This window comes from Erinaceus europaeus, chromosome 8 (assembly GCF_950295315.1).
Source record: "Erinaceus europaeus chromosome 8, mEriEur2.1, whole genome shotgun sequence".
NCBI classification, from domain to species: domain Eukaryota; kingdom Metazoa; phylum Chordata; class Mammalia; order Eulipotyphla; family Erinaceidae; genus Erinaceus; species Erinaceus europaeus.
Window position 1 is genome coordinate 39,675,540 of NC_080169.1, and position 13,746 is coordinate 39,689,285.

Genomic DNA, 13,746 nt, shown 5'->3' on the forward strand with positions numbered 1-13,746 from the left:
AATTCCTTGAAACTCCATCCAAGATGAGGTAAAGAATATGATTTCAATCTGAGTAGTTGAATACTAATTCCATTGTGAATATATAGTATGACTTTCTTAGCCACACTCATCTGTTATTGGACACCTAGGTTGCTTCCAAACTCAGGCTATTAATGTATTATGCAACTATAAACATAGTTATGTACAGATAGATTCATATCTTAGGTAACTTTAGCAATCATACAAAGTGAGAAGACTGGGAAATTTAGAATTAGTGGGTCATTGCTAAGTAGTTTCTACTCAGTGACAATTATTCAGTACACACTGAAAATCTCATAAGTCCTTTGTTCAAAATGAAACACTTCATCTTTGCTGTATTGACTACACTTGCACTTGCTTTCATCAGGTCACTGCTATCTTGTTTTTTAAATGTCTTCTTTGCAAAATGTTTGTGAAATTTCTTTAGCCTTATGACCCACCGTCACCCACTTCCCTATACAACACAGCAACTCATAAAAGGTGACTCTAAAGTCATCCTTCTTGGAATTATTCACGGGTATCATTCGTTTGCATTCATGTATTAAAATGAGACAGCAGAATTGAATTGATTATATTAAAGTATGTTTGGATAAATTTAGCAATCTTATAATCTCTAACACCACCCTTTTTGAGATACTTGAATGATAGGAAAATTTCAAAGTAATCTTGCATCCTTGGGAACAGTTCCAAGGAACAATGATTACAATAATAAAGATCTATTGTGTTCAGTATAGAAATCTTTTGATAACATTCAAACTTGTAGAGTTGGAAGAGTTACCATGCAGTGTGATAACTATGACTGTGCTTATGAGATTTATTGCTATATATTCAAGCATGATTTTGAAAATAAATTGAATAATACTTTAGCTATTACTTTTTACCTATTTCATTCATATGACAATAAGTATAAATTATACAGTGCCACATTTTTTTTTCTTTTAAAAGAATTTTCTGGGTTGGCAATAACTCATCTAGAAGGGTGCACACTTAGCCATGCTCCAACCCAGATTCAGCCCTGGTCCCCACAACACTAGGGAAATTTATTTGTTTTGGTGTCTTTGCCCCTTTCTCTTTCTGTGTGAAAAAGTCAACCAGGGTTGCTGAAATCCTGGCAATGAGAAAAAAAAAATCTTACCAAAAATATTACAACAGTTTTACCCACTCTTAGTTGAAAAATTTTGTCTTAAGTTTAGTGGGGCTAGTTTTAGTTGTGACTGGTAGATGATATGTGAGGGCTAAATGGATTATCTTTTCTTTGTTTAAATTTTATTTATAAAATGGAAATATTGATAAGACCATAGGATAAGAGGAATACAATTCCATAAAATTCTCACCACCAGGGTACCAAATCCCTTTCCTTGAAAACTTTCCTATTCTTAATCCATCTGAGAGCATGGACCCAGGATCATCATGTGGGGTGCAGAAGGTGGAAGGTCTGGCTTCTTTAATTGCTTCTCTGATAGACATGGATATTGGCAGTTCAATCCATACTCCCAGCTTGTTTCTCTCTTTCCTAAGTGGGCAGGGCTCTGGGGAGGCCGGCCTTCGGGGACGTGGGGCTCCAGGACACATCTATAAGGCCATCAACCCCGGGAAGTAAGGCTGGCATCATGGTAGAACCTGGAACCTGGTGGCTGAAAAAGCATTAAGATATAAAGCAGAACACATTGTTAAATAATCAGGAACTTAAAAGCAAGAATATTGCAGATGAGATTTGGGGTCTCCATTGTGGAAAAAAGCTGGTAGGTCTATTTTAGGTATATGCCAAGGGGCCCATGACTTTACTAGTTTTTGCCTGAGCCTGACAGCTAACATGCAGGTGGACCAAAGGTATTGTCTGGGGAGATGGTGTCATAGTTGGAAAAAGGACTAGAGACCTGGATCAGGGCAGAGAGTAGTTCCCAAATATAGGAAAAGTATATAAATATTTTTAACTGTAAACCCCATCAGTTTGATCTGGGACTCATATTTGTTGCAGAAGACTGTGTAAACTCTGTATCCCTGTACGTCTGAGCTCCCATTTTGTAGTCACAGCTAGGAACATTCCAGGTGGCACTAATTTCAGGACCCATCTTTCTCAAATGGTGGAGTATGTTGCCCAACTTCCCATCAGAGAATGGGGCTGTTCCTACCATTGTTGATCCACATTGAGGGCGGTCTTGTAGGGACCCACAAAGGAGTCCACTATGTTGTTCCTGTTGGAGATGACCAGTGACAGTGGAGAGAGAGAGTTGTTAGAGGTCGAGGCCTGTCATGTCTGTGTAGGAATCTCAGGACTTCCTGACTAGGGCCCTGGGTGATAGGGTGGCCTGGTAGTGACCAAAGAGCCATCATTAAAGTATGCTGGTCTCTTGCCCTTATCCAGCTTTTATAGTCTTTACTTTGTCTGACAAGAGTAGCCTTGGAGTGATTGAGGGACATGAAATAGGTAGTTGGTGAGGAGTTGGTATCTAGGTCTAAGTAGAAACTATTTGATTACTTTATGGTTTCTCTTTTAGGTCTTTCTACTTGCTTGCTGCATTTACTGACTCCCTTCAAATTTTTGTGCACTTTTGCTTTGAGGTATATATATTTTCCCCTAACTTATTGATACATACGTGCATATGCCCTATCTCATGGGCCCAGGTCTATATCTAGGTTTTGATGCTTAGTTAGGAAATGCACCACCCGAAATAGAATTAAGGAGTCCTATGAGCTAGGAAAGGTCTCACCAGAGTATTGAAGCTGGATGGTTGACACTCCATGCCTGACGTCTCTGGACACAATCTGAAGTGAAACATGCCAAGGTGGTACTGGTTCCATTGATTAGGCTGAGATCAGCAGATGCAGTATCAATTGGATTGAATTGAGAGAAACATGGAGGCAAGCAAGCCCCACCCCAGAGGTTCCAGGACTGGGAGCAATATGGCTTTTATAGAGAATGGGAAAGGTTTAAGAAGGCAATAGTTATTGTTATAACCAAATTATTTGGCAATTGAGTTAACGTTGTAAATCCCATTGTTAGGATTCTCTGTATCATACAAGACCTCACCATAATTTATGTCCTTTAATGCTACTTACATATCTTATTTTTTATTTATTTTTTATTTATAAAAAGGAAACATTGACAAAGCCATAGGATAAGAGAGGTACAACTTCACACAATTCCCACCATCAGTATCTCATCCCCTAATTGGGGAATCCTGAGACTCCCAAACAGACTTGATGGGCCTAGAACTTGAATAAATCCCTCTATCCATTGTTACCGGTCATTTCTATCAGGAACAACAAAATAGACTCCTTGTGGACCCCTACAGGACCTTGCCCTCAACTTGGATCAACAATGGTAGAGAATGTTCCATCCTCCAAAGGGAGGATGGGCAACATATTCTATGCTACGGCTGAGGAAGATGGGTCAATACTGGGGCAGCATGGAATTTCCTATTCATGACCACAGAATGTGAGCTCAGATTTAGAGGGATGCAGAGGTCACACAGACTCCTAAGTTAAATATGGGCCCCAGATCACATCAAATAGCTCTGTCTTACTAAATGATGTCACCAGTTGCTTATGTTCTCCCTGATCTAAGTTTATAGGTGATTTAATCTTTCAAAGAAAAAGTCATGTTAGAGATGTATTAATAATTTGAGCCTTCTGTTAAAATTCAGTCATTACCAATTTGAAGTTTTAAGTGCTTGGATTGAAGGAATATATAGTCAGAACTATGGTCTATGCATCAAAAAGTTCGAGACATTCAATCCATTTTCCCTCTCTCACATTAATTAAATAGTGATTTGTGAGCGTATAAGTAAATAGAAGTGTATATTAACAAACACCATTCCCACCACTAAAGGTTTGTGTCCCCCTCACCCTCCACCCTTACAGTTTAGCTGAACATCTACCTTCACCCTCCACCCAGAGATTTTCACCTTGGTGTGATACTCCAAGCTGAGTCAGATTCAGCTTTGAATTTCTCTTTTTCTTCTTCTTTCTCAACTTCTGTTTATGAGTGGGGTCATCCCATAATCATCTTTCTCTTTCTGAATTATCACACTTAACAGAATTCCTTCTAGCTCCATCAAGATGGGTCAGAAAATGAAGAGACCCTTCACAGAATAGGATATTTTCACATCCCATACAATAGATAAGAGGCTAATAACCAAAATATATAAAGAGTTTAGCAACAAAAATGTAAATGACCTCATTCAAAAATAGGCAGAGGATATGAAAAGAATATTCAGTGCAAAAGAGATACAAAAGGCCAGCAAACACAGGAAAAATTTCTTCAGGTCACTGATTGCCAGAGAAATGCAAATAAAAACAAATATTGAGATACCACCACACCCCTGTGAGAATATCATACATCAAAAATGACAGCAGCAACAAATGCTGGAGAGGCTGTGGGGACAAAGGAACCCTCCTGCTCTGCTGGTAGGAATGTACGTTGGTCCAATCCCTGTAGAGAGCAGTCTGGAAAACCCTCACAAGGCTAGAAATGGACCTTCCATATAACCGGGTAATTCCTCTCCTAGGGATATATCCTAAGGACTCCACAATACCCAACCAAAAAGCTATGTGTACACCTATGTTCATAGCAGCACAGTTCGTAGTAGCCAAAACCTGGAAGCAACCCAGGTGCCCAACAACAGATGAATGGCTGAGAAAGTTGTGGTATATATACACAGTGGAAGACTACTCAGCTAGTAAGAATAATGAACCCACCTTCTCTAAGTGGATTTTCTTAGGTGATGGAAAATATTACTTATCCAGGATTTTTTAATGTCATATTAATGCTACATTTCCAGTGTGTGTGTGTGTTTATATATGTATGTGTAGAACACCTAATATGAGGTATACATATATAAGGTATACATATATTAAGTACTACTATTAACTGTAGTCATAGTGCTATGCAGTGGGCTTCTAGAATTTAATCATCTTGATAACTAGTCCCCGATCTTACCTGCATCTCAAGGTCATTTTGAAATGCCCCACTTATTTTAATTTTATGACAAGTAGGACACACAATAGAACTAATAAATGTTATTTTTTTTTAAATATTTGGTAATGCCTATAGTGCTGACAACTTTTGGTACCATAAGATTAGAATTCTGTAAGGTTAAAACATACTTTTTGGTCCAGAGAGCAAGCTCAACAGGCAGTTCGTGTATCTTGCCATGTGTACAGCTCAGACTTGAGTACCTCTATGTCTCTCTAGCTAGAATGACAGAAGGAGGGAACTCAAAGCAGTGAAACTGTGTGTGTGTGTGTGTGTGTGTGTGTGTGTGTGTGTGTGTGTAAGGCTTTGGCTCAGAAAACATCAAACAAAACTTAAAAAACAGGTCAAAAAGCCATAAAAACAATTATCTTTAACTCTTCCAGAGTCTTTCACAATATTGTCCTAAAAATTTGTAAATACTCTACTTTCTTGGTACATCTGGTGAGTTTCTAGAAAGGAATCATTTATAAGCAGTGAATTATTATCTACTTATTTTTCAATATAAGGAGCTACCAATAATTTATTTTCATGGCTCCTCCAGTTCATTATTGTGTTTTTAAAGCACATCTTATTTAGAAAGTGATGCCTTCATTTTTGTTTTTTTAATTGCCACATTCACATGTCACTGTTGCTTGGAACATTTACATTAAAATCAGGTTTATCTTTGGAAAAGTAAGATGTACCCACCACTGACTGTCTGTTTGGATATATAATCATGCCCCTGTTATATCACCTCTCTCTCTCTAAATTACATTGCATCTTCATTCAGGGAATACAAATTAGTGAGTAAGAAAATAGCAAGGAGCCGTATTTTTAAATGAAGTATACAAACCCTAGAGAAAGATTATTACTAATACTATGGGAAGAAATGGAATGATCTCTTCGAAAAGAATTATATTTTAGCATATGTGACATAGGAGTAACTTGGAATTTCACAGATGAGGGAAAATACTAATCCTAATAGATTAAAACTCTCTTGGTACTACCTAGGTATTCTTGGCAGCTGCGTTTTTTTTTTTTTTTTTTTTTGCTAAGATTACAATAAAAAGTGTAAATGAATGCAAGCATGCTTTTTGCATGAGTAGCAAGAATAAACAACACATTTCAGTATAATACTTTACCTAGTTCAGGCTGGTAGTGAAGAGGGGTATACATATACATCAAGAAAGGAAATTTTTTTAAAGGATTCTCTTTGCCAGATGAGAGTTTGTTTCACTAACTTTCACTGCATAACAAAGTGGGCATTCTGCTCTAGATTTTTTGTTGTTGTTGTTATTATTTGTTTGTAGATTCATACATGGTGACCTTTTCTACTTCCTTCTTTATTTTTAACATCCAATTACTGTTCTTTAAATGGATGCTTAATTCCCCAGTTTAGTATTGACTACAGTTTTATTCTGTGATGCTGCTTCAGGCAATAGAAATTATTTGTAGTTCAGTTGATTAATTTGTATACTGTTTCCTTTGGTGCACATACTATACTACTATGTTCACTCTTTTATTTAGTTGTGAGTAAGATATGTTCTTTCTTTGTTTCATAATAACTTTAACAATCATCATTATCAATGCTCTTAAAATGCACTTCATGTATAATTTTGATCTGAAAAGTGAAAAGGGGACTAACAGACAGTATATGTCTGAATAGGAAACCTACTTCAGCTTGGTGAATTGCAGCTTGTTCTCTCTTCTTGTAAATACTTTCCCTTATTTCCATTTAATTTTGTATCCAAAACAATAGTGACAAAGAATTCTATTGTGCTGTTTTAGAGTAATCACTGCATGCCTCGTTTAAAAAGCAAACCAGGACACAGGAAATTCAGGTCTTGTTAGTTTTTTTGCCTCTTGATTTTGACTTGGATGTGTTTTGGAACATTTGGAAGTAACTAGCTAATTGATTAATTATATATATGACTTAGTTATTGACACTATACTGATATTTTGTTTTGGTGACAGGTGGCCCGGCGCTGGGGTATTCAGAAAAACAGGCCAGCTATGAACTATGATAAACTTAGTCGTTCACTCCGCTATTATTATGAGAAAGGAATCATGCAAAAGGTGAGCCTGTAATATAGCATTAAAATTCATTGGAATGTTGCACATCAATCTGCATGCCATACTTTAAAAGTCACATATCACTGCATTGCTGAAGCAAGGTTTTCACTCACTTTAATGTATGCTTACCTCTTCTTTTTGTTATCAGAATCCTTTCTATTTACCAATTCAAGACAGGATATGTATAATAATAAATGTATAATAATAAATTCAAAGCAGTAGACTTTCTGGAAGTTCTTGTTTGTCTTCATTTATTAAAAGAAAAAGTTAGTTTAGTGCTATTATTGCATATAAATTCCCAGGAGAAGTTGATACTTTGCTTTACTCTCTACAATTATATAGTTTTGACTTACTTTTAGTTATAGATTTCAATACTAAATTCTTTATCACTTTTACTTATCCTTTCTTCAAAGAAATATTTTATTTATTTATCTACTGGATAGAGACAGAGAGAAATCAAAAGGAAAGGGGGAGATACAGAAAAAGAGGGACACTTGCAGTACTGCTTCACTGCTTGTGAAACTTTGCTCCTCCAGGTATAGACTGGGGGCTTGAACACAGGTTCTAGCACATTGTAATATGTACTCAACTGGTGGGCCACTGGCTGGCCCTCTCTTTAACTTATTCTTAAAATATTTCTTGTTTAAAACTTAAAAACAGGCCTTTCTTTTCTAAATTTTTTCCTGGTTTCATTAGCTGACAGTTTAGTAATAATCATTTAATCTAAAATAAATCAAAAAATAAGTATTTGATCTTTGTGGGCTAAAGTTAAATATATTTTATTTTAAATGAGCTTTATTTAATATTTTAATATCCTTTTATGAGAACAAATCAAATGAATTCTTCTTAGAACAAAATATTAAAAAGTTGGAAGAAGGTAATAAGTTAAAAACATTTGGGTATTTGTTATCATTCCATCATCAGTTTTCCACGTGTACTGAATCTGTTTGTCTTTTTTTACTTATTCATTTATTAATGCAAGACAGCATTTTATCTGTCAACATTGCAGTTTAGATAAACTTAAAACATTTGTTCATGAAACAAATCCAAATTTGGAAAAACTTCATGTTGACTATTTTCAAACCTAAGAATATTCCGATTATCTCAATTCTCTAAATCGGTTAATATTATTTTGAATACAGAACAAAAATTATCTGATTCATAGCTGAGAAAAGCAGTGATCTTTGGTAGTAGTTCCTCCCACCCCCCACCAAATAAAATCAGATAGTTTAAAAACTTCAAATATACCACATAGTACACAATGACTGGCGATGCGTTTCTTTCTTTCTTTCTTTCTTTCTTTCTTTCTTTCTTTCTTTCTTTCTTTCTTTCTTTCTTTCTTTCTTTCTGTATTGTGTTACTCATCTTTGTAAAATTACTGAGCTTTGCATACACATAGGTTTTATGAAATTTAACACAGGGAGTTATATTCATCCACACACCTTCACATTTACTGAGAACCCCAGTGTTATTTGTTGATGATGGGGGGTGCATATTTGCTTAACTCAGTTATTTATGATTTCCTAGAGAAGCATTAACGTTCAAAATTTAACTTTGGGACATGTCATTCCCTACAAATTATGCCACTTCTCTTTTATTTCAGGCACCTGTCACATTTCTCTTCCTCATTTCCTGTATATATGCATTGTGTATTCTGAATTCCTTTCACTTTTTACACCTCTTACTTCAGTTTGACACTTTATACACATCCTTAACTTCTGTCTAATGCATTTTGCCTTCATTTGTAAAAGTGATATGCCTAGGATATTGCTGTCCTCTTGATCCATCTTTCATTTAAATAAGGCTATGTATCTTTTTTTAAGATGAAAATACACCATGCCAAGTTAAGAAAAAAAAACAAAAAAACAGTTCATTCAGTGAATAACTAGTCTAGTCTTATTACGAACAAAACACGTTTTTCTTTGCAGGTTAGCAAGTTTGGTTTTCAGTTTCAGAAATTTAATATTAAGAATAATACACTGTATTTCAAAGGGCCAGACTTTTTTTTAAATTTTTTTTTTATTTAAGAAAGTATTAATTAATAAAACCATAGGGTAGGAGGGGTACAACTCCACACAATTCCCACCACCCAATCTCCATATCCCATCCCCTCCCCTGATAGCTTTCCCATTCTCTATCCCTCTGGGAGCATGGACCCAGGGTCATTGTGGGTTACAGAAGGTAGAAGGTCTGGCTTCTGAGATTGCTTCCCCACTGAATATGGGCGTTGACTGGTCGGTTCATACTCCCAGTCTAGGGCCAGATTTTTATAGCTATAGATACTACCTTTTAAAAAAGAATAAATAAATAAATAAATAAATAAATAAATAAATAAATATGAGGGTCCTGTACTAAATTGGTGATTTCTTTTGCCCAAATATCAATGTAAAATTTATGTTTCTATTAAATCAAGCAAACTTGCTAAACTTTCTAGATTTACTAGGGTAAATGTAATTGTTACTGAGCATCCACATTTTTACATTTCTATTGAATGATGTGTAGTTTACTCCACAAAGTAAGGGTGTGTGTGTGTGTGTGTGTGTGTGTGTGTGTGTGTGTGTGTGTGTGTGTGATAATACATGCCTGCTGGTACTTTGTTGCATTTTCTTTTTTGTTGTCAATCCCCTCTTTGGTGTATTAAATCATGTTTTGATTCTTTCTACCCCTCTCCTTCCCTGTTTGGGAATGATGAGGTTTATTTATTTATTTTTTCTCTTGTTATTGTCAGGTGGCTGGAGAGAGATATGTCTACAAATTTGTGTGTGATCCAGAAGCCCTTTTCTCTATGGCCTTTCCAGATAATCAGCGCCCACTGCTGAAGACTGACATGGAACGTCACATCAATGAAGAGGACACGGTACCTCTATCCCACTTTGATGAGAGCATGGCATACATGCCAGAAGGGGGCTGTTGCAATCCCCACCCCTACAATGAAGGCTACGTGTATTAACTAACACCCAGTAACAGTTGAGCAGGGCCTCCTTGTGCTTCTCCTCTGTTTGCAAGTTGCAGAGAATCTCTGAATTCTCTTCAATCTTCATTTTATTTTTGTTGTTTGTATTTTATTTTTTAACTAATAATACTCAAATGGGGGCTTTTCCTGTTGCATTATTCTATGCTCTGCCATGGACTGTGCACTTTATTTGAGGGCGGGTGGGAATAATCTAAACATTTATTCTATGTAACAGGAAAATTATGGGTGAGTGGGAGGTGGGATATGGGGATTACTTTTTACTTAGATTTGGGATGGGGTCCTACAAATTTTAAGTATAATGGACCAATATCATGTTTCCTTGATTTCCTAAAAGCATAAGGAAATGTTCACTTTCTCTGGATATCTATGGTACACTTAATTTTCATTATGTAAATATCAAGACTGTTTGCCCTGGGCATTTCTCTTAGCTTTTTCAAGTCTCTTCATGGTGTACAAAAAAAAAAAAAATTACTACTGTAAATGGCAGTTTAATTACTAGAAATTGACTGTTTTGCACCCGCCTCTTGTAAAAAGGTATTTAGAGGTTGCATTTGCTGTTTACTGTTTGTTTTTCCACTTTATATATGACTCATAGAGGATAACCGTATAATGGGTAATCCTCTCTGAAGTTTAATAATCACCATGACTGTAAGTGAAGGGCACAATTTTGGACTCTGGCTCCAACTGAGTCACAGGCCAGTAGCATTACATGTACCTGGTGACACTTTGCCATTTAGATACAAACCATACTGTCTTTCAAATATTTTGAGGCCCATTTCAGTTTAAGAATGATATGTCATGGTCCTTTGAGATCTTCATCTAAATGTTAAATCTGGATTCACAGTGAAGGGGAAAAAAAAAAAGTAATACTTCTCTTTTCATTTCCTCCAGTACATACAACTTAATCGAGAGTTAATTATACTAAATCACATATTATGCTGTCCTAGATACAGCAGGCACTCCTTAAGGAAAATATCCAATACACTAAATAGGTACTCTAGTAATTTTTAAACATGATGCCCATTGATATGCATTTAAACCTTTTACTGCTGTGTTATGTTGATAACATATATATAAATATTAGATAATGCTAATGCTTCCGCTGCTGTCTTTTCTGTAATATTCTCTTTCATGCTGAATTTACTATGACCATTTATAAGCAATGCAGTTAACTACAGATAGCATTTCAGGACAAAGTAGATGACTCAAACCATTTATTGCTTAAAAAATAACTTATTCCATGCTATGCTATAAGGAGCTTTTATGCACATTGACAAATAAAGAGTAAACTTCAGCTTGCTAAGGGAGACTGGAGACTTTTGTAATTTTTGGTGAAATGGAAAATTATTCACAAACTGGCAAAAATATGAGGAAGTTGCTTTGTGACATAGTGTTGGCACTGATATTATCCATCATCTTTTTTTGGACACTCATGTAAATGTGATTGGATTGTTTGAAAGACTTAAAGATTGAAAGTTTCAGAAGTTTTATTTTTGTTTTGTATTTGGGTAAAATATTGAAAGTAGGATATGTTATTCCATTCACCTCTTATAAACCATAATTAAATGGTGTTATAGAATCTTAAGAGTTTGCTAAATGATTTAATCTAAAAGCCTGAATTTTGTTCAAACAATATTTCAAGGAAATGCTATTTTTAGGGTGTATATCAAAATGGGGGAAAAACACACCTGATTTTGAAGCTAAATTCAACAGATAAAAATATTTCATAATGGGCACAGAAAGGATTTTTGAAAGGTGATCTCTTAACTACCCATTTCCCAATAAAACACATCACAGTGTATTTCTCAATTCACATATAATCCTACCAAGTTCTAATTTCAATGTGTGTTTAACCAGTGATATCAGTGATTGTTCTACATGCCCATTATCTATCGTTAGGCCCACTATGGGCTACTAAGTATGCCTTAAAAGTCACAGTTTTCTTTTTTCCACTATGTCCATGTGGTCGTCTACAACATTTATAACAAAAACTGATGTTAAAATATCAAACAAAAGTTTTATCAGAAAAGTAATCAGCATATTTAGAGAAATTTAAAGTGGATCTTTAAAATTTGATCTAATTTAAAACTGTATTGAGAGTTATTTTTTTCCTTTCTTTCATTTTCTTTCCTTATTCTCCTTTTAGTTTTCAAGTAGAAAAGAATTAGGCCATGGATTATCTTAAGGGATCAAAGATGAACTGTCAAAGGTATTAACAATTTGATATTTATGGTCAAACTATATATTTTACTTTTGGAAGTACTGACTTGCTGAATTAAATAAGTGATTGACCAACATTAGGGATATTTCCAATAAAGAAGAATTCAAAACATTGCCTTATAAACTACTTTGAAAATGTATCTAAAATTTTTAAATTTTGTTTTTATTCTACTTTTTGTTTGATTGTGCTTTTTATTAATTTCAGATAGATTAATAAATCTGGCAGCTGATTTCTGCAAGATTCTTGTGTTTTGAATTTTCAATTGATTTAACTACTTATACACATAAATTAATTAATGTCATTATATTTTCTTTCAACCTGGTAAAAGAAACTAAAAAATATACCCAATAAGTGTTTTCCAATGATATGTTAATACCCAAGAAACTAATTACAACAGTGTTACCTCTGAACTAACTAATGAAAACTTATCTTTCTTTAATTATTCCTACTATTATACTTAAAAGCTAAAAAAAAAAGTCACATAGCAATGCAAACCTGTTTCCTCAAATCTCACAGAAGGACCTTGTAGGTCATGTAATTGAACTGTTTTCTGTAGCTTAAAATAACATAAATTTATCTTACTACATATAGTTCTGGAATTCAGAAGCCCAAAATGAACCCTAAAGGATTAAACTAAAATGGGTGTAGGGAAAGACAGTCTTATCCTTGCTTCTCCAGGCTCACTCCTAACTTCTTTACTCCAATTTCAGTGTCTAGGGTCACATCATATTCTCTCTCTCTCTGTCTCTCTCTCTCTCTCTCTCTGTCTCTCTCTCTCTCTGTCTCTGTAGCTAAATCTTCCTCTGCCTACTTCTCAGATAGAATTTTTTTTATTACAGTTAGGGTCTAAGTTTAAGGGATCTGGAAAACATAGATATATGGATTATTGTTATAGAGTCTCCTTCAGCCAATCAAATTTTATGTAGCAAAAAACTTTTGGGTTACCTATGGACAGAGAAGATCTATTGAAGGCATAAGAATTAGAAATGTATAAAGAACATTTTTATTTATTATGAAACAGTCTCAACTTACTTTGTTTAGATGGTATCCAAAATTTTCTCTCTCTCTTTTTTATCCTAGTTTGAGCCCCCAGCTCCCCACCTATGGGAGGGGTCACATTGCAGCAGCAAAGCAGGTCTGCAGGTGTCTGTCTCTCCCCCCTCAAAATATTCTTTATTAAGATGCATCTACTAGAGTTTATTGTAGGGCATCATATCAAGCTTTGTGCCTTTGAATTGTTTCAACCCAGATGAGCATTATATAGGGAAAGAAAAAAAAAGTGTGTGTGTGTGAGCGCACACGCTTGTGCTAAATTACCAAGTAAAATCACAGTTAATCTGTTGCTCAGGACAGATTACACTTTTAAAATAATTTTATTTTGGTGTTAATATAAGTTATTACTTAACAATCATAGCATCTTACTAATAGGATATATATATATATACACACATATATATGTGTATATATATATATGATACATATATATCATATATACATATATGA

General features: G+C 34.9%; 1 protein-coding gene across 8 annotated transcripts in view; it reads left to right on the forward strand.

The window, feature by feature from the left end:
• ETV1 (ETS variant transcription factor 1) overlaps positions 1–12,483 on the forward strand; it is a 120,424-nt gene extending 107,941 nt beyond the window's left edge. For all 8 annotated transcript variants that reach the window (XM_060196163.1, XM_007527707.3, XM_060196162.1 and 5 more), the window contains 2 exons: positions 6,950–7,051; positions 9,777–12,483. In XM_060196163.1, coding sequence (XP_060052146.1) covers positions 6,950–7,051; positions 9,777–9,998 — 324 coding nt within the window. In that variant the 3' untranslated portion in view covers positions 9,999–12,483. The remainder of the gene's footprint in view (positions 1–6,949; positions 7,052–9,776) is intronic.
• Positions 12,484–13,746: the final 1,263 nt, after the last annotated feature.